The sequence below is a fragment of the Triticum aestivum genome, chromosome 5B (genome assembly GCF_018294505.1).
Source record: "Triticum aestivum cultivar Chinese Spring chromosome 5B, IWGSC CS RefSeq v2.1, whole genome shotgun sequence".
NCBI lineage: Eukaryota > Viridiplantae > Streptophyta > Magnoliopsida > Poales > Poaceae > Triticum > Triticum aestivum.
In genome coordinates this window covers 6,645,059-6,670,891 of record NC_057807.1, presented here as the reverse complement: position 1 = coordinate 6,670,891, position 25,833 = coordinate 6,645,059, and the positions used below count along the sequence as shown (strand labels likewise).

The window sequence follows — 25,833 nt, the reverse complement described above, 5'->3', positions numbered from 1 at the left end:
CGGGTGTGGTACATATTGTATAGGCTCAACATCAATCATATGAACATCATCATGCACATCAAGCAGCATTATTGATTTCTTATTTACCGTTAAATCACTCGTGTTCTTCTTCTTTCCTGATCCAACTTCGCCACTGACATCAATGGCACACCTAGCTCACAAACCCAACCTTCCACATCCACACGCAAATTTTTAGGGTTTTCTTCTCCATCCTTTTAGATTCACCATCAATCAATAACAACAACGTAGGAAGAATTACCGTATACACCAAACTCCTCTACACTCAGTGCAGTACCAGTCTGACCACGACCTCTCCTGCCTGACCTCCATGCCTCCATGTTGCGCGCCCTTTCGGCCACCACGGGCCGAGGCTGCCACGGCTGTCACATGTGTCGTTTGATTTGGATCCAAGAATCAAGATGACAACCATTATCATACAGATAGATTATATATGACATACTAAATGCAGAAGTGGTAACATCCAACTATCAAAAAGTCACCATATTGATAAAGTACATTGTATAGCACATACCAAATGAGAAAGCTACGCCTACGAACTGAACTGAAACAACAAGTTAATCTGTCATATTGTGCATTAAGGAACTCCACACAGATTAAATTCGAATCCGAAAATAACTAACAGCAGTCGTATCATTAAGAAGAAAATTCTAATTAAGTGAAAGGACGCATGAGCCATCGCCGGTATGCACAAATGTGTCTCCAACAGACTCTTTGAGGTTGCTAAGCATGCACATCTAGTTGGATACGCCAAGTCTAAAGCAGGGTGTTAGTATGTTGATTAGTGACGCCTCGCATTGACGAGTGCCCAACACACCTGCTCGCCCATCATATTTCCCCTATGAGCCAATTCTGTTTCTTTTTTGCCCTGTGCAACCGACTTTTCCAGCCTCCAATTCTCTAATTCAATTAATTTAATGTCAGATTATGGCTGCATAATCCTTAGTTTTTAAAGTCAATCTCGACTTGCCTTGTAGAAATTAGAACAACGTTTGTATGGCTCAACCACCAGCTAATAAGAATTCAGGCTTTTGTCTATCTTCAAGTAATCTGAATGTAATACTTTCTGAAATCAACTGACTGCAACAAAGATGAAGCCTAATTAAAATGAAACCTAATCAATATTTGTCCTTCCTCGCCAAAATATATTTGCTCTTCAATTCGATCCAGTCGTGCATCGTTGTAGATGATTCCATGAAAGATGGGCTCCTTACTCCGCTTTCGATCAACAAAATTTGAAGCACAAGAAATCCTATGGACAACATCACCATAATTATCTGCAATATCATAATGTTGTAAACTGAACAATGGTGAAACTGGCTATAATCACTCGGACCACAATGTATATGTCAAGGGCATGTTAATTTTACATAAATGATGGTTGAGATTCATGACAGGAAAAGAAGTCTGGTTGAACAGTTCTGAGATCTTTGTGTTATACTACCTCTGTTCCTAAATATTTGTCTTTCTAGAGATTTCAACAAGTGACTACATACGGAGAAAAATGAGTGAATCTACACTCTAAAATATGTCTATATACATCCGTATGTGGTAGTCCATTTGAAATCTCTAAAAATACAAATATTTAGAAACGGAGGGCGTGGTGTGCGCTCATAGCTGTATAATCTAATTAAAATAGACATACCATTTTTGGTATCACATAATGTACAAAGAAAAAAGATCTAGATAGCCAACATTCTTGGTTAAGCATAGATTAACTCTAACCGATTTCCATGAAAATCTGGAAGGAAATGGGTGTTTTGACTCAAGGCAGAAAGAAAAAGGCATACTTTGTTCATGTGACATCAAAAGCAATGTCTTCTTCATCAACTCATAAATGGACACATCTGGATAATTTGAAATGAATAGTATACACCTTTACACGGTACACCCTCAAAGGTAATCTACATCATGTCAGAAAAAAGGCAATCTACATTGGGAGAAACATGCAACTTACTTTCAAAAGCAGCTTGATTAGCAAGAAAAGGGAGCCGCAATATGGTTTTGAGCAATGTAATCAAGTAAAGCGCCGGTTGCACTTTGGCCACATTCCTTGAGCCAAAACTCAGGTATCATCGCTGGATGTGCAATGAAAAGATAAGCATTAAAATTTCAAGAAATAAAAGCATTAACTTAACATAGCCAACATATGATCACGGAGAGCAAACCACATACAAAAATTAATAGAGACGTTGGCAAGGAAGTAAAATATATGAAGGAAACTACACCAGACAAAAATAGTTTCCCAACACCAGGGATAAATAGCTTATTCTTTGAAAAAGCCATGTGGCATGTAAATGTTCCGCAAACCAAGACCATGCAATGGAATATTGCTTCTTCCTCAAATACCGCAGAAAAAAATGCTCCACATAATCTTGTGCATTGTGTACCTATCTTAGGCTTGTACATATTATTTTTCTCTATCAATGCATCAATACACAAGTTTTTACGTCTTTCTTTGGGACAAATGTTTCACATAAATAAATGTGAAGCTTTAGAAGGAGTCATAGTTTCTTTAGAAAAACATAGGGGAACCGGCACCTACTTTCAACTTTAAACTCTGCATTTGGCACACTTTCCATGACTCCAAGACACCCGGCATAAGCATCATAAGTGAAGTCCCAACAAGAGTCCCGGGAAGCAAGCCTAACTCCTGAACATTGGAGGTAAACGCCATTACAAAATGAAATACTGGAAATTAACAGCACACACATTTATTCTCTTACTTCTAACATAAAAAACTACAAAGAAAGCACTTAGGTAATCGATTGTATCTTTGTTCACTCATGAAAACACTTTGCATTAATAGCTTAAATAGTGTCACATTAAATGAACTGCAAAACTGATCTGCTTGCCTTTGCAGAAGTAGGTGTCAAACCAGAACATAGAGGATGACGAGGAAACACAATCAAGTGTCCTATTTGAGTTGCATAGAATGGCGTATTAGAAAATTAAGAACTACAAATGATACATCACCTTTAGTGAAAAAAAGGAGAAATGGATAAGCATTCAACCTGTTTTTGCGTAGCTCTCTTCATAAAGGTCTCCCAAACTTTCTGCCCAAAAGACTTCACCCCTTCCACATGGTTCCATACCACACGATTTTAACTCCCTCCGGTGCTCATGTGTGATAAGCTGCGGGTTTCATCACCAGTTTCCCTAGAAAAAAAAGAATGAAAGCAAACTTGTTAGAAATTCAGCTCATAGCTTATTACAAGCTTAGAGAGGTTGTGAGTTGAAACTCACCTATATAACATAAACCAAGATTTTTGTAGATTTTCCTTTACCCATAAATGTTTTAAAAGGTAAATCAATACGATACAATCAACGCCGGTAACTGTAAAATACACAGCAAATGTTGTCTACCGATCTTACGAAATAATTCAAAACTATTTATCTGTATTCTAGGGAGACACTCCCACCATAAAATTGCAATACCGGTGAACTGTGAGAATTAATTCACTCGACTTGGTCAAGAGCCCTATGGTCCATCCACACGATGATGCCCCTTCTTGAATCGCCATTCCAAGAAACCAAGACAGGGGAACCATCAGCACCCACAACAACTGCAAGCACCATCCTCTGTTATTAAGTTGGTAAAGCTCTACTCGCATAACACAAAATTCTACATTCAAATTACTGAATACACACGGCTAATGTGGAGAATCAACAAAACCCTAATCTGCTACTATCAAGTGCTGCCGAAGTGTAGAAACATAGTTACAATGAGATTGTTGATGGGCTGGTGGATGCTTACGGTGGAGAACTTGGTCATGACCTTGTGGGAGGGGCAGTGGAAGCCGATGTAGGCGAAGCTAGGGCCGCTGGTGCGCACGAACTCGATGCCGGCGATGCGACCGATGGAGCCGAACACGACCTCCACGTCGTCCGCCGACACGCCCTCCGCCAGCCCGCCCTCGTCCAACAACATGACCTATCTGCAAAAAAATTTGAAATGCAACAGTCATATAATAGTACATATGAGGCTATGATGAAGTGTAGACAAGGAAACTGACTATGATTTACTGCCATAATCTACTAACAGTGGGCTCCAGATCGACAAACAAGGCCCTTGAAACATGTTTCCTGAACATGTTAAATGCATCAAACAAAAAGCAAAGACACGTGTTAGTATGAATTCTTGAGAAAATTGTTAGTAGGATTTAAGCAAGGTGCGCTATCAATTCGTAAACAGTACCCAGATGCCTCATGCCCGCTAAAATTAAACCGGACCAACAGATCATCTAACAAAAATCCGTGAACATTACACCTTTCATGATTTGCCAATGCAATTCTGAAAAAAACAAATCAACAACAAATGATATAAAATAGTAACAGGCTGCTGCCTTTGGGCTGTAGTTAATTTAGCTGTTAGAAAGTAAACTTGTTAGAAATTCAGCTCATAGCTTATTACAGGCTTAGAGAGGTTGTGAGTTGAAACTCACCTATATAACTAAACCAAGATTTTTGTAGATTTTCATTTACCCATAAATGTTTTAAAAGGTAAATCAATACGATACAATCAACGCCGGTAACTATAAAATACACAGCAAATGTTGTCTACTGATCTTACGAAATAATTCAAAACTATTTATCTGTATTCTGGGGAGACACTCCCACCATAAAATTGCAATACCGGTGAACTGTGAGAATTAATTCACTCGACTTGGTCAAGAGCCCTATGGTCCATCCACACGATGGTGTCCCTTCTTGAATCACCATTCCAAGAAACCAAGACAGTGAACCATCAGCACCCACAACAACTGCAAGCACCATCCTCTGTTATTATAGTAGAATGCCCATGCGTTGCCATGGGCTTTTGAAATATTTTGCTGGAGCTATGTAAATATAAAGCATGTTAAATTTCACGTGTAGAGAATAGATATCATGGGCCCAATCGAGTAACAATTTAAATCCACTTCACTTGCAATGTTAATTGATAGCAAAAAGGAAATTTGACCTTCTAAAAAATTGTTACAAATTAAGATCTACTATTTTATGCACTTAAGAAATCTCGCACAATATCAGAAATTTTGTTTTTATCTTCACTGGCATGAAATTCGAGCAAGTATAATAAAAACATCTTCCTGAAGGACCTGAACTCGTACCCATTATGCACAAGCAATATATGCAGTTAGCAAAAATACTTCACATCAAAGGGATTAAAATGTCTAACAGAGAATACCCATCATACAAACCGGATGAAGTAATTCTTTACCATTCCACCAGAGCATATAGAAATAATAGCCAGACAAATCTCGGTAATTTCCTAAATTAATATTATTTTGAATTTAGTGATAATAGAAGTAAAATATATTCGTATGGTCACAATGCATGGAAATTTGAAGGGAGTGCCTTTGCAATTAACTAAAAAGAAATGTGTGTTTTAGTCGAGCTCGATTGTCGCTGGTCTTCCTCCAAATGTTTGTCTTTTTCTTCACCCGTCGATCCAACGACCTTCACTACGCCACAATAGAGAGCATCTACATCCGAGCACCAAAAACCACCCCTATACGCCCGGTCGAAAGGCCCAGTCACTAACCGGTCAGAAAAACCGACGCAGACCGATGACTCATAACAACCATATAGGCATGGGTTGTCACGCACCCATCATATCTAACCAAAATCTGGGGCAGATATAGAAAGGCCGCGTCCGCCACATTAGCCTGGCCCATGCTAGCCCGCGTCGACCCCACTTTGTCCCCACTAAAATCCCCACCCGAAGCAAACCCTAAGTCCACTTCACTTTCAATCCGCACTCCATCGATTCACCTCCACTCCACGTCCATTCCCCTCCCCCTCTCTGTCCCAATGTCGACATCGACGATGCCAGAGGTGACAGATCCGGCAAAGAGGATGACTGGGATGCCTTCGTTCTCGAGGTGGAGGGGGACAAGGAGGAGTTGCCCTCCACCAGCGGCAGATCAACAAAATAGGCCAGGTCATAACCAAAAACTCATCTCGAGTTTGAGCTCTTTATTGAGAATCAGACAAAGAAACATAGAAATTTAAGAGAAGAGAAAAAATTTACTGGGTGGATAGACTGCCGATCCAGCCGGAGAGGAAGCTATCAGGCACCATGGTCCCAGTTGCGGAAGGCCTCGGTGGCAAATAAGAACCCCAGCCGGCAGGGCGGTGCTGAGCAATGGCAAGACGGAGACGTCGATGTGCTCCACGCGCAGCCCCGGGACAGACTACCCGAACACCTCCGCCGCTGGTCAACGACAGGTCAGCTGCGTTGGTGCGTGCATGAGCGAAGAGAAGAAGGTTCGGATCAGAGAACGTACTGGCGTAGAGGATGCCTTGCGGAGAGAGCCCCTCCTCGAGATGCTCAAGCCATACCATACTGCATCCTGCGCAGCCGCCGTTGACCACCGAACCACATCGTCCCACTTCGACCCGCTTCGGTAATTATACTCCAGTTCAAAGCAATAGTTGGTTGATTTCCAGTTAAATTATACTCCCTGCTTGGCAAACTGGAACTATGATTATCCTAAATCCTACTTCTAGAGTTGCTGCAGATCAACAGCTGCTCTGAGTACAAGAACTCTCCCCCTATCTGCAAGATCAGCAGTACAAACAGTACATTTTTTGAGTATATTTTCAAAGTACTTCAAGCAGGATAATTGAAGTTACTGAAATTTTACTAAAACTGTGCCTACGACTACATCTCGTACTCATAATCTGTACCCATACTCATACAAATAAACTGAACCCTACTCCTAATCTGTACCCAAGCAGTACTCCAAATTTAAAGGGAGGAGACAGGGGAAGCTCACCATGCAATGGAGATGCTAGCGAAGAGGAGCATCGTCGAGCAGGGTGTCCTCGAGCAGATGTTCGTCGTCGAGCATCACCTGTTTGAACCAGGTGACTGCTTATTCGAACCAGCAGACTTAACCTTTTTATTTTGCTACAATTTTATTAACATTTATCCAGATGCTATCAAGTTACAATCTTTAATTTCCAGTCTACCATGATAGAGTGATATTACCACTCACACTCACTTTCTGTAGTCAGTGTATAACTTGACATACACCTTATATTGGAAATAGACCATATATTGATAGTGAATATGTTGTCCTGCAGTACAGAGCCCTACATAAATGGTAATCAAACATTACAAAGAGGTCAGAGTTTGCTGATTGCTCCCAGGTCAAAAAAAATGTTTTAAATGTTATAGCAGCACATTAGGCTAATCATCATATATGATTCAATTGCCTCTAATTATGGGAACCTCTATTTCGAATCATCTTGCTCCGTACTATGATTGCTTGCTCTTCAAAGGGAACTCGTCTTTGAATTCCTTAAAACATGTCTCGGGCATTTATTTTTCTAGCACCTGACATAATGATGCAAAGTTTGAGATAGAAAATGCTAAGAAACCACATGAATTTTATTTTAGTTAAGATCGCTTCCGATAATAGAAATGAACTACAGATCAAAAGGAGAAGTAAGCTTACTTAACTGGAAGTAGCATGAAGATGAGATGATGAAACTATTATTATGTGTCACATTCTTCTGACGGATTCCTACATACCACACCTGACCACAACCAAGACGATTAGGACATGCATCTCAAATACAAGTTACAGGAATCTTGCAACCGTAGGGGTTCTCCGGCTGCTCAGAATACAACAGTGATGGTGCAGACTGGTAGTGGGAAGGCGCGGCCAAAACAATCAACCTCAATGGCGGCCTGTCATCCTTGATGGTGGCAGTTCCAACTCGGTGCTCGATGGTCGTCGGCAGCGGCAGTACCCAGAGTTCTCAATGGAGGCAGTTCCTGCTCATACCCGGCGGCAGTGCCAGTAGCCCTCAAGAATCAGTATCGGCAGTAGAAAATGACGCATGTGTGGCATCAATGCGTACAGCGTTGTTTACATCATGTCACTCATCTCGTGCAGTGCACCACGACCCGCCGATGTGTCGTCCCGTGCCTCCTTCCTGCCTCGGCACTACGCTGCCGCCACGCCGACTCCCATGTGTTGCCTGGATCTGACCGACATGGGCCCCAAGTGGCAACCTCGCCTCATCCGCGCTCGGATCCGGCCGCTGACTTCCCTAATGTGCGCCCCTCCCCCCCTACAGAAACGCATGCCGCCACTTCACCTCGAGCACTCACGGCCAACTCCAAGCCCTTCGTCGCAAGCTTCGTGTTGGATCCGAGAGAGCTGCTGCAGCGGCGGCGGCCTCGCGCGGAGGAACGCAACGCAAAGGTCCGGCGCGGAGGACTGCATGGCGGCCGGCGGGCGCTGGTGGCGATCAGATGCGAAGCGGTGGGGGCGTGGGCGATCGATAGGAAGGGGATCGTGGAGTCGAGCTGGAGGTGGGCGCAACGGCCGCGGCTGGAGCTGGGCGCGGCGGCCGCGGCTGGAGGTGGCGGGGGCGGCAGCGACGGGCGGCGGCGTTTGAGGGAGGGAGATGGGGGAGGGGATCGGCGGCGGCTGCGAGGGGATTGAGCGACGTAGGAACGAATGAAGGCGGCGACTCGTGCGGGCAAGTGCGTCGAGGGCACGAGGGTGCGAGCGTCTGGCGTAATTTCGTAGGTTAACCGTGTTAGTTCGTTTTAGGTCTTTTTTCTAGCTGTGAACCGGCGCGGTTCAGAATGGGCGTAGTTGTATCTTAACGGTTTTTTTATCGGTTGGGAGGTAAGATGCGGGGGAACGGTGGAAAGCGGGAGGTGGGACGAAGTACCAAAAAAAATCAGGGGAGGTGGGACGAAAATTGACCGGCGAAGACTACCAACTGCTTCATTAAGAGTAGAGATAAGGCTAGTTTGTTCACCAATTCAAAAATGTTGTTTTAAAAAAAGTTCAGAAATTTTAAAAAATGTTCACTTAAAAAAAGATTATGTTCACTGATACAAAATATATTAATGTTTCCAGTTTCATCCAGAATATCATAGTATATATGTTATAATCTTCAGGTTTTGTTTAAAAATTCAAAAAATGTTCGAGAATTTTAAAATTTCATATTTTTTTAAAAGTTTTAGCAATTTTAGAAATTACTTGCATTTGACAAAAAAAAATCCTAATTTCGAACAAGTGTACAAAATTTGAAAAATTATTCACAATTTTTCATGTAATGTTCAGTTACGCCGCTGCCATTAGTTCTTTAGATCTCGCGCTACTCATCAGTCACGAGAACTCGTCAGTTGCAGTGGCTAGCAAGATGTGTGCTCCAACAGGAGGTATGCAGTTTGAATCGTAGTACCCGCGGCACATTCTTTGTTGCGCGCGACCGCTAGTTGTCAGTTTGACATCAATGGGCCCGGTCAGTCGGAGAAGCTCGAGCCATTCTAGGCTGGGTGCCGTGGGTGACAAACAAACAACGAGAAAATGAGATAAAACAAGCAAACGATGCAAAAGTGGGGCTTTGTTTATCTACTCATGTGACCACGTGACACATGTGATAAGTAATTCAAACTATTCCAAAGTTGTTTATCTGCTGATGTAGGATGATGTCATACTTAAATTTTGCATTTTCAAATTTTGTTCGGAGTTTCAAAAAATTGTTGATGTTTACAAAACATGTACATGTTAAAAAATGTTCATATTTTCAAAAACGATTCAAAGATTCAAAAAAACTTTGTGTTTTCAAAAAATGTTCTTAAAAAATATTGGATTTTTTTAAAAGGATCGCATTTCAGAAAATACTCACTTTTAAAAATAGTCGTGTTTTGAAGTTCCAAAGAAGTCTCTTTGTGCCTGCTAATGACTTCATTAGGAAGCTACATAGTAGCTACTCCCTCCTGTTCGGGTTTATTAGGCCTCTTAGCATCACAAGCATGTCCCTTTTTATAAGGTCTCGTTTTGGAAATGTGCATGCATGCAAATATTTCATTGGATACATTGAAAGTCATTGTTGTTGGTGCCATGGCTGAGAAGTTAATACACTTCATGCGTGCTTTTTCATTGGTTGCATGCATGTGAGAGAGTGCATTGGGAGTAGAATGAAAAATCAATGTGAGCAAATTACTATGTATCTTAGTCTAAGAGAAGTTGTTTTTAGGCCTAATAAACCCGGACGGAGGGAGTAAGTCTAATCGTGTCGATCCCTGCCGCGCTCACATATTGTGATTTTTTTAATGTTTGAACTAACATAACGGGCCAAAAAATAATCTCGCTCAACAGTAAAAAAACAGACAGAAAGACAAACATAGGGCCATAAACAAATACTCACTCCGTCCCAAAATTCTTGTCTTAAATTTGTCCGATACAAATACAAATGTATCTTACACTAAAACATGACTAAAAATATCCATGTCTAGATACGATACGTGACTAAATACATCCATATCTAGACAAATCTAAGACAATTTTTTTAGACAAAAATAATACTACTTAAATATTTCACATGTGAATGAGCCCTAAACACATCTTTTTTCACTGTCCAATGTAATCAAGCTCGGGCCATAGACAGGAAAAGTAATGGTGTCCCACATGGCATGAATTTTTTTAACACAATATAATTGAAGTCGCTCACATACATAAGCATACACTTCCTATGAACCCACGCATACCCTACCGTATGAGCACCTCCGAGAGACTAAGCCGGCATAACATCTTGAGATTTTACGAAATCACTGTAGGTGCCTCGCAGTCGACGGGAACATCTCTTCCCACAGAAAGAACATCCAGAAAAATGCGAGCACCAATGTTAAGTCTAGAACTTAAACTCTGGTGGGTTGTGGATGTGACTGTCCTCCTAACCATTCAATGCATGGCATGCATTTTCATCACATTCGGCTCGTTTTCCTTCAATGGGCCTGGCCATTTGTTAGTTATAGCTGCTGCTCAAAGAAGTGGACTTTGCTTTACAAGGCCTGGTGAGTGTGAGGGCGAGAGAGACAGGCGCCGCCGCCTTCTCGCCGACGCGTCGATCGGACGCCGCCGCCGCCATGCCAGCAACCACTGCTTGCAGGTCAGGTCAGTGCGTGTTCCTTTAGTTTCTTCTCGGTCGTTCGTAGTAATGGAAATCGGAGGGTAAAACCCTAGCTAGCTAGTTACAAGGGCAGCAGATCTAACTAACTAACAAGGGACAAACTGATTCCATTGGGTCTGCCTATCAAGAGGCTTCGTAATTCGGCCACTAGATTGTTACTAGTATTGTCTATATCTGTTGTTTCGAGTTATTTATGCACTGCCTTCCTCGATTCATGCAGGCAGCCTGTTCGACGGAATGTCCGAACTAGCTTCGACCCCCTGCAGTTCCAAGAGCACACGACGCACCACCAATGGTGTTGATAGGGTCAGCAGCCTTCCCGACGAGCTGCTCCACCACATGATGTCCTTCCTGCCCATGCCGGAGGTCGTGCGCACAAGTCTGCTCTCGACGAGGTGGCGCAATCTCTGGGCCTCTACGCCATACATCCGCATCAACCACCATGACTTTAAGGATTACGGCAAGCTGAAGAAGTTCGGGGACCACCTGCTACTCTTGCGGGACGGTGCTACTTCCTTGGATGAAGCCCGGATCCTTGCCAACAATGTTGATACTTTCACGTGTTGTGAGTGGGTTCGTCATGCCATCATGCAAAAAGCTCGTCACCTTCATGTTTCTGGATATGCCCTTTTGGATAGCACAGCCATGTTTCCTGCTCAGCACCTCAAAACAATCAGGCTCCGATCTCTCGTCTTGAGAGGGGGGTTCGTTAGGCTGCTGAACTGCGAGTGCCCAGTTCTTGAACATTTAGAGATAGAGCAGAGCGATTTGTGGGACCTGAAGGAGATCTCATCGTGGTCACTCAAGGTTCTTCATCTCATTCGCTGCCTTATCATCAAGGGTCTCGTAATTTGTGCTAGCAACCTTACTCATCTCTCTATCGATGAACAATCATGTCATTCGGGCGCTGTAGTAACTAGGGATCTGTCTTCTCTAGTAACAGCTTCGATTAGACTGAGGTATGACTACTATCATACTTCAGGCGGCTCAATACTGGATTATCGTCTACTTGATGGACTCTCAAATGCCACAACCTTGGAGTTGCATGCGCCCTTACCTGAGGTACGAACTACATCCTTTGATTTTCATATACATGAAGTTTAGATGAATGTATTTGCTTCCTTAGTTAGATTTGTTATGTAGTTGCTTCTCGGATTTAAATCCAGAGGATCTTCACTTTTTCAAACTATTCAACCCACTGTCAAGCTAGCATAGAAATATCGAATAATCAAGCTATTCAACTCACTCTCTTTGATCATTTTGATGTCGTCTCCGATGAATACGAAGCTCACATTTGAGAGAGATTTGCTGACATGCCTGGTGTTTAGCAACCTGACAAGTCTGGTGCTGGGTGATTGGTGCATGGCTGCTGACTTGTACCCGCTGCGTCGCATTCTACATCGCTCCCCCAAGCTGAAGGAGCTAAGTATAAAGCTTGAAATGGTACCCACTCAGAACCTGCTAGAACACTAGAACCTCTTAGGACCTTACTGATTTATACTACCTTAATGTTGATTGACACTTTGCAGGAGGAATGTAGGAGCTGTAAGAAATCCGAATCTGCTTTGCCGCTAGCAAGGGGAGCACTGCCGTCGGGCTCAGGAAGCAGCCACCCTTTCATCGAGACGATCATTATCCACTGCCAGAAGAAAGATTCCAGGGGCGATGCTTTGCTGCAGGCGTTGAAACTGATTGCCGGCAATGCGAAAATCAGCATCGAACGTCGCTGATCTCTATTAATCAAGGCCTTGTTTTGTTTTGGGGACCTGCCATCTTTGGTCCCTGCTATGTTAATGTGTTGAGACAAAGTATTTTGGAGACACCGATGTTATCCGGAAAAGACCCGCACTCATTGTCAGTAAGCAGTGGGCAAATGAGTTCTGAGATCATGTTTTAGATAGTGGGTGTGCACGCACAGGTCCGCTTTATGTGTGTGATGGTTGATCTCAGCTAGTTTCTCAACTTAGGCTAGCTAAGAGTAGGGACATGATGAATTATGGTTGCTGGGTATTCTAGGTCTTCCAACATGTTATATACTCTCTCCGTTCCTTTATATAAGGTGTATTTGTTTTTTGATAAAGTTCCATAATATAAGGCATATTTCATCTAATTCCTCATAATTCACTTGTTAGCCCTCCAGAAAAATGGAAAGTATCCCTTCCCTGATTGTCTAGATCTCTCTTTGTAGCAAAAGAAAGAAAGTATCTCTCTGTCGATTGCATGCATGTCTTACTTTACTGGACTAATTGATTTACTTACCACTAATCAACAAATTTGCAAAGGATAATTTAGTCCTAACATGTCTATAATTACGTGCCTTGGTCACCGTGCTGAAAATAATACACCTTACATAACGGAATGGAGGGAGTATGTGGTTATTTTTTAGCCAAATATTGGATTGCTTTTGTCATCTGGATGCCGAGGTAACAGGAGCCAATGAAAGTGCCATTGGCGAAATGTCTGCCCGATTTTCTACAAATTAAGTGGGCAATTATCTTCTACCTTTTTTAATTAGTCGAATCCAAAGGGGTTGACTTCAAAGAATAATTGCAGTGGCATCATAGCGTTTCTTGTGCTTGCTTTGTATCTCTACTCCTAATGGAGCAGTTGGTAGGATTGCGTCCACGGTTTATTTTCGTCTGGTTATATTTCGTCTGGTTTATTTTCGTCCGGTTTAATTTCGTCCCATATCCCACCACCATATCTCCTCACATTGATTTTTTTACCCTCACAATAAAAACTTTCCTAACTTTTCCAAAGTTTCCTAACTAGACACGTTATAAACGGGCATGTACCGATAGCACGTTATCAATTAATAAAATTTTGTTTTATGACAATCAATTCCAAATCCTAATCTCTACTCTTAATGTCTGAGTTGGTGAATAGTATCCACGGTTTATTTTCGTTGGTCTTTTTTCATCCTCCCTCCCACCATCTCTCCTATACATAGGTTTTTTCACCCTGCCACTAAAACCAAAGTAATTGCCTTTAATACCCTGCCTGGTTTATATCAGGTAATAATTCTCGCGCTTCTTTCTTTGGTAGGTGCTAATTTTCTTACCTTCTTACGTGAGATCACCTTCCCATCAAAAACCGAATTGGTTTCTTATTTGGCTTTTATATTCATAATATTTTAATACCAAATTACGGATTAAACAATTGCATTAAAAAATTTCGATCACCTTCCTAAAATCGTCCACGACTCGCTCGAAAGAGGGAGGGAGGCCCCTCGATCGTCTCGCTACGAGTAAACCGTCGTTTCGTTTCTTAACCTATCGATCGAACGAAATCCCCAGGCCCACCCCACGTCTTTGATTTCGTTCCATACCCCCACCACCGAAGATCCTCCCCATCCCCGTCCTAATCTTTCCTTCCAAAAATCTTAACTTTCCTTGCCTAGCTAGGGACCTAGGCCCACAAATTCTCAATCACAAAACACTCTACAATCTTTCCTTTGGTCTCATCCAGATTGTGATCCTCTCTACCAACGATCTCATCCTCGTCCTCACGGCGGCCAGGACTAGCACGTGGATGTAGCTGCGTATCGGAAATCCTAGGGATGACAGAGGATCCGGTCGCTATAGTGAGGCTGGTCGCTGGTGGCGGTCGGATTTTCACCATGGACAAAGCGGTAAGCGAAGTGGTGGCATGGGTGAGCGGCAGCAAGGACAACTTCTTCAACATGATGTGATGTCTCGACTACATTCAAAAGGCAACACAATCCATCCATCCTGCCGCACCTTATTACGTCTGTTTGGTTTAATCTTGATTTCATATCTGCATGTGTTTTTTGCTTTTGTACTGCATGTAGTTCATCAGGTGTGTCATGGGTAGGAGTCTTGGAGCAGCAAGTGTGCAAGGTGAGATGCCAGATCGTGTGAAGCGATGTAGATGGTGAGATGTGGTGTCGTGTGAATCGGCACGCCGTCGTGTGAAACGGTAAGCTGAAGCCAAGGCCCTGAGGAGTAGACGGGTGAGTTTGTTAGTATTGCATGCCAGGTCTAGGAAGAAGATTAGCCGCATGGGATAGTTGGTTAGTGGTGCGTTGGTGCATGGGTTAGTGCCACAAAAATCAGGGCGGCTTTGCCTCGGTTGTGTGCGTGCGTGTGTGTTTTATTTAAGAGTTGTACGTATGTTTGCTTTGAGAAAGAGAAATACAGAGAGAAAAGGTCGTGGCTGTGTGAAGCAGCACGACGCCAAAAAACTTCTGTGTTCCATTGTTCCTGTGCGAACTTGTGAGAAACTGAGAGGAAGAAGGAGTTGGGGATCAGCTCCAACAATGTCCACCCTGTTTCTCAACTATGAAAACCGTAGTTTTAGTTCTATAATTATGTGTGCTTGGCTGCTTGCTTGATGATGATGATTGTGTGTGTGTGTGTCGCTGCATTCCTCACCTGCTCCCGCCAGTCAGCAGCGGCCGGCCGGTGCGGTCTCTCGCACGCTGCCAGTCGAAGGGGTGAGCTTGAGCTATGGATGCTAGCAACTAACAAGGTTTTGCAGAAACGCAGGTGAGGGGTCGCATCGCCATACCCGTCCCAATTGTTGGTGTTTTTTTTCTTTCAAATGGAAATAGCAAGGCGACTATCCTAACTATAAAAGTTGTACTAGCAGGATCATCAAAAACACCAATGCTTGAATTTTTAGACTATCTTCAGTTTCCGTGCCAAGCTCGAAATTTGAATATATAACATGCTCTCTTTATTTGAGCGTGTATGAATGTTCAATTGTTCATGCATGAAACTACATAACCAAGTATTGCTAGATTTAGTGATGCTTTCATCAGAGTTCTTGTACATCAGACTCCATTGTTATCACATGCTTGATATTTATCATGTCATCATTGGAAGTTCTGAGCGTTTTAGCCTATGATTGATGCGCCATGGGATGTAGGCGCCATCGATGGAAAACATGGTGTATGCGACTTCAAGTATGTTCTAATTTTGTTCAGTGCTTTGTGGACCGGTTTATGTGGTTTCTGATTTTTTTTATGTGGTCTTGAGGTGCAGGAAGCCGGAGGGGAGAGGCAGTCGGTCAAGTCTTGCTCGAGAGGGAGGTGGACATGGAACTTGCGGCATTCTTGCACGGGTGTGGGGAAAGGAAAAGATGGAGCTTCTACTGTACACTTGAAGATTGTTGAATCATCCTCCGAGAAATAAATTAAGGAGTTGCAGGCATGTTAGAAGGTGACATGTTCATAGTATATCTTCAATGTTATGGACACAACACATTATTGTCAGCCTTGAAAAAAATTGTTTTACATACTCCCTCCGGCATTTTTACTCCGCGTATTAGATTTGTGTCAAGTTAAATTTTGCAATGTTTGACCAAATTTATATTGAAAAATATGAACATCTACAATATCAAATATATGAATTATGAAGCTACATTTCATAACGAATCTAATAATATTGATTTGTCATTGTGCATGTTGATATTTTTTTCTATAAGTTTGGTCAAAATAGAGATACTTTGACTTCAGACAAAACTTATATGTAGACTAAAAAGGACCGGAGGGAGTATATTACTCGTAAGACAAGCTAGGACTGAACATACTTTCTCGTGGTACGCAAACTACGTCATTTATGGTTGTAGACGAGTATTTTAACTGCTTCATTTCTTGCATGCTATTGGTAAGGTGCTTCCAGAACTCGTTAGAAAATTGATTGGAATGGCCTTCCATGTTCCCACTGTCGATTTTTCTGTTGTTTATTTCACCCTTAGATTTAAGGGGGCAACATATGAGCAGATTATTACGGCTCCTATCAAGTGAGTAATGCTAATAACTAAGATCATTACACTTTATTGGGCTGAATTTTGGTTTCTGGTGTTTATGCAACATAAATATCTTTCTTTGGATGGGTAATAACACTTTTAAAAATGTCGTTGTGACTCCTGAAGTACTCCCTCCATCCCAAAATAAGTGTCTCAAGAAATGAAGCAGTTAAAATACCCGTCTACAACTATAAAGTTGAGGTACTTATTTTGGGATGATGGAGGGAGTATCTATTTACTAACATCTATTGTAGGTCCACATGTGAGAATACAGTTGTGCCCAACATTTTCTCAAATTTTTATTTCTTTGTTGGTTCCTCCCATGTATAAAAAGTCGATATTCCTCTACAACATATGCCCTTATACATGTCTCCTTGCACCCATATTGTTTGTGAAAAAATGTTTTCTATACATGTGATTTGATTTTCAAACTTGAATAAGCAGTTTGAGCTAGAAAAGTTTTCCAAATAAAATTTTGAAATCGCATTTTTGTGATGCCTCACATACCCATGTCTCATTCATTCGCTGTCGCCCCCAACAACAAGAATGACGACCAGCTCACAAGACGGCTACTAGACCGCTAGAGCCCTCTTCAGAAGGCAACACATTCGAGATTAAGAGAGTGAGTGAGAGAGAGGGGAGAGAGGGGCGATAGATCGAGGGAGGGAGGGAGGAAGGGGAAGAAAGATCTTGTAGGCACACAATTGTAGGACAACCATGTTCTGAAATATAAATGAGATTTGTTGGTAAGTCACCATTTTTTTGTTCTCAATCTACCGGACATCAGAACCTTAATGTTGAATCTGATGTACATATGCTCTTCGATAAATATGTTTTTACCTCTTGATATGTTGGTTTGGTTGTAAATTTATGAGTTCACATATCACTGTGAGAAACATTTTAGTTAAGGGAAGACAAAGGGAACAAATGAAGAGCACTTTAAAAGCCCGTTGCAACGCACGGGCATTCTACTAGTTTGTGATACTAGATGACCCGTTGCGCCAATGGCGCAAAAAGCGAGAGCGAGCCAAGTATTCAAACCATGTATATGTGAATGATTTAGTAAATGAGGTGGTGAGGGTATATTTCGCGCCATCCCGTCTTGGCCGATTTTCCCCTCCCCCATCTCCGACCAGATCCCCCATGCACCATGCCCTACACCGTGTCTTCTTTTTCCACTCAACTCAGTCTGGCTCACTGGAAACGGCCGATTCGAGCGTTTCCAGCGAGCCAGGCTCTGGGGCGCTTTAAGTGCCCTAGCGATGAGAGCCAGGCCTGCTTGCAGGCAACCAAACATCCCATTTTCATCCTGCCCAACCTACCAAATGCATCCTAGGAGAACTCTCTATAGGGCTGCCATCAGTTCACTCAATCCCCCCCCCCCTCTCCTATGCATGCATGCATGCAATGACATCATCAAGATTCTCTCTAATGACTGCAATTCAAAAGTTTTATCTTTAAAATAGTTAATACAATCAATGATCTGTTTTCACCGTTGACTTTGTCGCAACGAGATCTTTGAACTAGATCCTATGTCGACATGTTTGGGTAACTATTTTTTTTCACCCTTACTTGCCACATTGTTCCACTCATCATAATATTAACTACATAGTTGCCAAAGAAAAAATAACTTAATTACCATAATTTTTCGATGGAGTTTTGTGCAGACATTGTTGGTGCTTAATGGCGTTTGGTTCCCCCAAACTGAACGGTTCGGTACTTCGGTGTTTTAGCTTTTTCGGTTCCTATAAAAACGTCCACTGATCGGTCTTTGGCAATAAAAGAAACTGAGCCTTCGGTGCTCGGATCGATAGGTCCGCTATTCGGTTTTGCACCGAACAGTTCGAGCAGGTCGGGCCTGGCTTTTTTTTTGAGAAATCTCGCTCACTTTATTGATTCAAGACAATGTTCATAGGTACACGGTTTGGGTCATGAGGAGTGCCCAACCAAACATGCCTACCTATATCTCAATTACACGCAAATTTAGCGAGATTATGAGCCTCGAAGTTAAAGTTCCTTTGCTCAAACACAAACGAGCAAGAAGAAAAACTAGCTCTGCGGTCTATTATTTCATGTATAACAGCTGCATTGGGACCTCCTGTCCCTTCATTGGCATCTTGCACCACACCTTGACAATCTGAGGCAACCATGATATTCTGCTCGTGCAGATCTTCCGCCAAAGATAGAGCCTCCCGACATGCGTATGTCTCCAAAGTCACCGGGTCTCGGATGCCCCCAAACACAACTGCTAACGAGCCAAGAAAATTGCCATTTGAATCTCGACAAACTGCAGCAGCCACTCCCACTCGCCTGTTCCTTGCTAGCTAGTGCACCATCCACATTGATCTTATTGAAGCCAGCTGGAGGTGAGATCCATCGACGTTGCTACCCTGGTACCGGATGTACCTGCACTCTCGGTTTACAAGTGGGAATTTGTTGTCGCTCCTGAAGATAAGAGTCTACAAAGGATATAGTCTGGTGTGGATTTTGGAATAAAGATTCATAGATTGCCTTGCACCTTGCATACCACACAGCCCATACTGTGACGACCATTCTCGTAAAACCCGCATGGTCTAGTGCCTCATGAAGTTCAAACAACCAGTTCTTCGCACATGGCTCCACATTTTCCGTCATCTTCGACACAAGAGTTTCATTCGTCAAGGCCCAAATACACCTTGACATCGTGCATGACAAGAGGGCCTGGCTGCCTGGGCACTACCGCGCTAGGCTGGGTTGGGCTGGCCGGATGGGATAGTAGCTGCTACTACTTGTTTGTCTCCGCTGGGCTGAGAGCTGCGGTTTGTGTGGGCTAGATAAAAACACGTGTTTTGCTGAAAGAAAAAAAAAGATAACGAGGCGACCGAGACAGCAGGCAGCAGCAAACAACACCTAGTAGGTTCACTAAAAGAAAGAAAGCAGATGGGCGTTCGAATTAAGGAGAGAATCAGGGGGACAAAGCGACCAGCCTACGACACTGTTTGCAGGGGCTGGCAACACACAGGAGGTGATAGCACCCCAGGTACCCTAACTTGCACAAAACGTGATGATTTAGTTCTAAACTTGCAAAACTTGACTTCACCATACCCCAACTTGCACCTCATGTGATGATTTAGTCCCAGGCCAATCACAGCTCGACAATTGGCAGCCAGGTGGCTGGACCGGTCAGCGCACTCACTTTTACAGAAAACCCCCTACCGTTTCCTCTAATCAACCCGCACTCACCTCCACCTGAATTAAAGACGTCGGAATCGAGTTGGCGTCCGTTCGAGGAGGGTTCACGGGCTGGCGGGGCGACAGAGCTCACAAGTTGGCGTCCGTTCGAGGAGGCCGCCGCCCAGGCCCAGACGTGCCTGGATGCGCTGCGTCTGCTCGCGCTCACTAGAGATGCGCCGGCGCCGGTGGACAAGCTCGCCCTCGATGGGAAAGGGCCTGCCGGTGATGCCACCACGCCGCCTCCTCCTCCGTCTCCGTCTCCACCACCGCTGCTGCCGCAACCCCAAACGAGACCGGAACCGGAATCGCAGCCGCAAGAAGCTGAGGCGGAGGCGGAGCCGGGCACCTCCAAGCAGCACTCCTCGCCGCCGCAGCCGGAGGAGGCGTCGCCGGTGGAGGAGCCTTCGCGGGTGGAGCGCAACATCAGGGGCGTCCTGAAGGCCATGCTGGCCATGGGAGCATTCGCCGACGAGCGCTACGCCCTCTACATCGGGGACTTCTTCAAGGCGTACCTCCAGGCGCCCAGGCCCATCGACCCGCCGCCGCTGCCGGACGCCGCTGGGACGGCGGGGCTAGGGCCGTCCAGGAACACTATCCTTACCTCGCCGACGAGGTGGCCAGGATGGAGAAGGCGGTAGAGCAGCGTGAGGTGCTGAGTAGAGGCTTGCTGCAGGCGAAAGCTGCCACGCTGGCCGCCCTGGAAGCAGAGTTCAGCGAGGCGACGTAGGCCGGCAAGGAGGCGATGCAGGCCAAGCTGGAGGCGGAGGTGCAGTACGCCAAGGCCAGGGTCGACACGGAGGCCATGGTTGAGATGGTCAGGTGGCAAAGTTGGTTGATCTTTCTGTCATGTGCAGATGCAATGCAAATGGAAGCCATTTGCTATAGTGGCTACTAGTATCAGGCTTGGATCGAACTATGGAAGAAATGTTGATCAGGAGGTGACCTTGCACTTTGTATCGTGGACATGTCTAATGTATCTAGCTAGCAATATTTAGGGCTATTTGCATCAATATAGACTTGAATCTACTCTGGCCTGAATGACCAATTTCTCAATTTACTCTGTTCATAAGTATTGTATCCTTTGTTCTCTTCGTCTGCGAACGTAGAAATTTTGGCAAAAAATGTGTCAAGAATCAGCAAAACTAGTACTCTACATTTACATTTACATTCCACATAGTGAAAAGAAGATGAATGCAGAACAGATCGCGCATGAGCAGGACTGTAGATTTAAGTTCCCGATCAAATTGGGTTAAGTCATACATTTAGCTTTGGAGATTACACACATAAGACCCATCCATGAAACGAAATTAACTTCACGTTGCCTCCTAATTAATCAGCATTCCACCATAGCCTGACCCATACTACTAGTAGTACCTAAATCATTTCTGGTTGGGAGCGGCAGACTTGACGGTTTCGACCATGGCCTCCGCCTGAATCCTGGCCCTGGCGTAGCGCACCTTCGACTGCAGCTTGGCCAGCATGGCCTCCTTCCCGGCCCGCGTGGCTTCCTTCAACCGATCTTCCAGCGAGCCCAGCGCGGCAGCGTCCATCTGCAGCAACCTCCTGCCCAGCGCCGCACGCTGCTCCGCCGTCTTGGACCTCGCCAGCCTCGCCACCTCGTCCGCGAGGTAAGGGTAGCGGCCCCTCATCGCCGCCCCCAGCTGCGCCACATGGAGAGGCACTGCGCTCGTCGCCGACGGCGGGTCGATGGGCCAGGGCGACCGGAGGTAGGCCTTGTAGAACTCCCAGGAGTAGAGCTCGTGCCGCGCGTCGGGGAACGCGCTCATCTAGTGGATCGTCTCCGAGAGGGCCATGGTGTGGAGCTCCATGCGCGACGGCGGGGAGGGATAGTGGTTGGTGGTGCGCCGCTCTGGCTCCGGCTCGCGGAGGCCGAGCTGGCCGAGCATCTCCTGGATCGCGTCTTCGAGGCCCCTGGCACGCGGCGGCAGGGGGGTTTCTGCAAAAGTGCGTGCGCTGACCGGTCCAGCCACCTGGCTGCCAATTGTCGAGCTGTGATTGGCCTGGGACTAAATCATCACATGAGGTGCAAGTTGAGGTATGGTGGAGTCAAGTTTTGCAAGTTTGGGACTAAATCATCACATTCTGTGCAAGTTAGGGTACCTGGGGTGCTATTACCTCAACACAGAGCGTACGAACGTGAACTAATTTATGGAGGACACGCGAGATAGAGGTGGGCCTCAGTGATTCGGTCAATTCGGTGGACCTAGTGTGTAGACCGAAATTACCAAAGTAAATTCACTTTCACAGAATCGCTAACCGAGCGAAGTACCGAATAAATCAGTTCCAGTCACTTCGTCTTCGGTCCAGGTTAACTCGGTTCGGTCGTTCGGTTTTCGGGTTATATGCCCACCCCTAGTGCTTATAAATCTAGTTGCCACACTGTTTTTATGCGCTCTCCATTTTAATTCTACCTAATCGACATGTTGTTTCATAAAGTTTATTAGTGCTTATAAAATCTAGTTGCCATAATGTTTTCCCGTGCTTGTCATCTTAATTCTACCTAGTTGTCACATTGTCTCAAAAAGCTTGTTACTTATTGTAGAAACTAGTTGCCGTAGTGTCTTGTTGTACAGTTGTCGTGTTGTCTCGTATAAACTTGTCGATTGTTCTAAAACATAGTTATTGCGGTGTTTTGTTGTGCTTATCAGTCTAATTCTGCCCAGTTGTCTCATATAAGCTTGTGAGTTGTTGTAAAAACTAGGTGTCACATTATTTTGAGTGCTTGCCATTTAAATTCTACCTAGTGGCTAGTTATTTCATAGAACTTGATTATGGACTTTATCAGTGAGTAAAGTGTTACCAGGTTCAAACCTTTGTAATTCCTAAACTACAGAAGGTTTTAGAATGTTGTGTGCCCCCTTAAAAACAAAACTCTGCATACTAGCACATCACGTACTGTAGCATAGCGCATCATTCTTTTCCATCGGGCCAGCGCAGTGTAGCATAAATGTGTGTAGAGTCACTGTAGCCTTTGTTGTGTGTTATACTTCTCTCTAGTCCTGGTTTTGTTTCCTTTCTGTGCGCGCGTGTGCACACGCTACAGTTTATATTTTTTCATTAAATATTGGACGTCGATATCTCCCAAACGTTCGGATTTTAAGCAAAGCAACCCAAAGGTTTTTTCATCGCAACTTTAGCTGACTCGAGATGGCAACTTCAGGAGAGAATTCCTTATTTGAACATTTCTTAAAGTTTGCTTCCCTATTTGACAAAAAAAAAGTTTTTTCTTCCCTATTTGGGCGTCCGTTCCCTTCTTAGAGGCCTTGTCGAGGTCCTCTCCCATCTTTCACTGTGATCTTTTGTTGGGCGAAAGCTCAAGTTCCCCTTGTGGGCGACGGCGTCGTACCCTCGTCGTGCTCCTTCTTGAAGGCGTCGCCTCGGGTTCTCGGAAGCACGGTGGGCGCTTTGCGGTGCGTGTGAGGTGTTTGGCGGCAGCAATGTGTGCAACGTTTCATATATTCTACCGCCGGTCTTCATCTTGTGGTAGCGCTCCTTCGGCTTGGAGATGGACTGGCATAGGTGGTGGTCGTTATTTGGCGTCATGGTGGCGTCGATGGCGGAGGAACCTGCCAAGGTTGGTACCTCAATCTGCTCTGAAGATGGACAAGTGGAAGATGGTGGTGACGACACATGTGAGTGCGTCGGACTGGATTGTGACCCGGACCCGGTATGTGGCTCGGTCGGGGCTTCCAGCTTTAGATGTTAGGCATAGGTGAGAGGTCTGGGTATATGGCCCAGCTTGCACCCCTTCATCATATGGATAGGAGTAGCGGCATGTGTTGCCAAGATGGCGGATTCAGACATATTGTTGTACTACTTTGTAAGGTCCTCGAGAATAATTAATAAAGTGGCCGTATGCATCTCCCAGATGCAGAGGCCGGGGTCATCCTCCTTTTCTAAAAAAAAAATTTGATCACAAATGAAAAATGTATTCCTTATGTGACACTTCTGTCTAGTTTGGCCACAAACAGTAGTAAGTGCAACATGAAAAGTCCATTCTACCCCTGATGCCATATATGGTTGAAAAAACGATCCTTCACTTGTTCCACTAAACCGGTTTATTAGGGGCGAAAGAAAGAGAATTGAAAGCAGCTCGTGGCCTTATCTGTATCGCTCGCCAGCGGACAACGGTGCTCGAGAATTCGTGAGGAAAAGTATATATTGTCGTTGGACGGATGTAGTACGCCCTGTGCTGCAAGTTTTGTGCATGTGTATATATTTCATGCATGAATAGTAATTGAATAGAGCCCGCTTCTAATCATTCAGTTTTTCGTGCGTATAGTACATGTGCTAAGATGGTTAACTCAAACTAATTCAAGTTAATTGTGATTAACTCCAACAGACCGCCGCTGGTGCATATGTATTTGCATTTGCATACGTCAAGGAGCTAGGTAGCTAGCCAGGAGGCCCCTTGCACTTGCGAGAGGTTGGCGGTACGTACGTACTTAGTACATTCAGCAGGAACGGGACGGTGGTGCTGCTGAAGTCCCTTATGCATGCATGCATACCGTGTTTGTATTTGCAGCAGAGTAGTATTTGTCTGTATGCGAGGCAGTTGCGAGCCTGTCATGTTGAAGAATCAAACCATCTTTTTTAGCCATGTATAACATCAGGGATAGAATGGTCTTTTCATGTTGCATTTAACACCGTTAGTGGTCAAAATAGACGAAAGTGCCAAATAAGCAACACATTTTACATCCTCTGTCAAATAAGGAAGAAAACACTTTTTTGGGTCAAATAGGAAACCAAATTTTAAGAAAGGGCCAAATAAAAAATTCTCTCCAACTTTAGTTGGTCAATATGGCAATTTTGTGAGTTGGTTTTTGTCAAAAAATTGCCATGCTTGCCAACAAAACTTGCCACCTTGAGTCAACTAAAGTTGCCATGATAAACATTTGGGTCTCATGGTTAAAATCCGAACATTTGGGATTTATCTTTTCCGTAAATATTTCAATTTCAGAATATTAAACAAACTCTCAATATTCTTTTCCTTAAATTAACAAAGCTGCTGAGCGCCCAACGCATAACACGTGGTGGCTGCTGAGCTCACTATTTAGCATGCTTCCAAGCCAAAACGGTTGATAGTTGATTTTTTCAAAAAAGAGAAACGATTAAAAAATGGAAAAAGTTCAAAAAATGGAAAAGCTCATGAAATTCGAAAAAAGTTCAAGAGAGTTCAAAAATTTGAAAATAAAAATTCACATGAGATTGAAAAAAGTTTATAATTTGAAAATTTCACAAAATCTGGAAAAGTTCAAATTTGTGAGAAAGTTCACAAATTATAACAAATCTAGACGTGCGCTGAAAATTCAAAAAGAAAAACCAATAAGAAAAACAATATAAATGGACAAAAAAATAAAAGCAAATACAACCGAAGAGAAGTAAGAAAAACAAGAAAGAACTAAAAGAAAAAAAAACTGAGAAAAAAATAATATAAAACCAATGTAAAAGGAAAAAAAAGAAAACTGAAGAAACTGGTGAAAAAAGAAGTAAAAGAGAAAAAAAGGAAAAACAAAAGCCGACAAGAAAGAGCGACAAACCCACCCAGTTCAGTCATGACACACACAGGATGAGAAAGACGCCACCGCCCACCAGGTTCTTCGCCGCCGCCGCCGCCGACGACCAGGAGCCCGGACGCCACAACATGTCTCTCCCGGTTACTACAAGATATAAGGTCCGTGTGCTATTCCTCCAGCTCATTAATTTCTTTCCAGCAATGGAGATCGGAGGGCGAAACCCTAATACTCCTTTTCCCGACTATATTTTTCTCAATGAACGAACATACATAGAGTGCATACAAGGTCAGCAGGCCTAGCTAGGCAGCGGCGCGTGCGTACGTGCTGCTGCGCATGATCCCATCGG

General features: G+C 44.0%; 1 protein-coding gene and 1 long non-coding RNA gene across 7 annotated transcripts; one reads left to right on the top strand and one right to left on the bottom strand.

Moving 5' to 3' along the window:
• Positions 1-604: 604 nt before the first annotated feature.
• LOC123110064 (uncharacterized) lies at positions 605-8,526 on the bottom strand. 5 transcript variants are annotated; one of them, XR_006453135.1, is made up of 14 exons: positions 7,903-8,526; positions 7,482-7,804; positions 7,256-7,360; positions 7,026-7,116; positions 6,798-6,875; positions 6,306-6,577; positions 4,217-6,232; positions 4,035-4,104; positions 3,776-3,956; positions 3,265-3,584; positions 3,033-3,177; positions 2,564-2,671; positions 1,976-2,096; positions 605-1,295 (listed from the first exon to the last, which is right to left on the bottom strand). It is a non-coding gene; the product is annotated as an uncharacterized lncRNA (long non-coding RNA). The 5 variants fall into 5 exon arrangements; XR_006453136.1 differs by having other exon boundaries at positions 7,013-7,116; positions 7,482-8,526; XR_006453132.1 differs by having other exon boundaries at positions 7,482-8,526.
• A 2,293-nt stretch (positions 8,527-10,819) lies between these two features.
• LOC123115403 (F-box/FBD/LRR-repeat protein At5g22660-like) lies at positions 10,820-13,013 on the top strand. Of its 2 annotated transcripts, none has more exons than XM_044536565.1 (4): positions 10,820-10,944; positions 11,186-12,027; positions 12,253-12,408; positions 12,495-13,013. In XM_044536565.1, the coding sequence occupies exons 2-4, from the start codon at positions 11,203-11,205 to the stop codon at positions 12,693-12,695; spliced, it is 1,182 nt and encodes a 393-aa protein (XP_044392500.1). In that variant the 5' UTR covers positions 10,820-10,944; positions 11,186-11,202; the 3' UTR covers positions 12,696-13,013. The 2 variants fall into 2 exon arrangements, with proteins under 2 accessions (XP_044392500.1, XP_044392499.1); XM_044536564.1 differs by having other exon boundaries at positions 10,825-10,949.
• Positions 13,014-25,833: the final 12,820 nt, after the last annotated feature.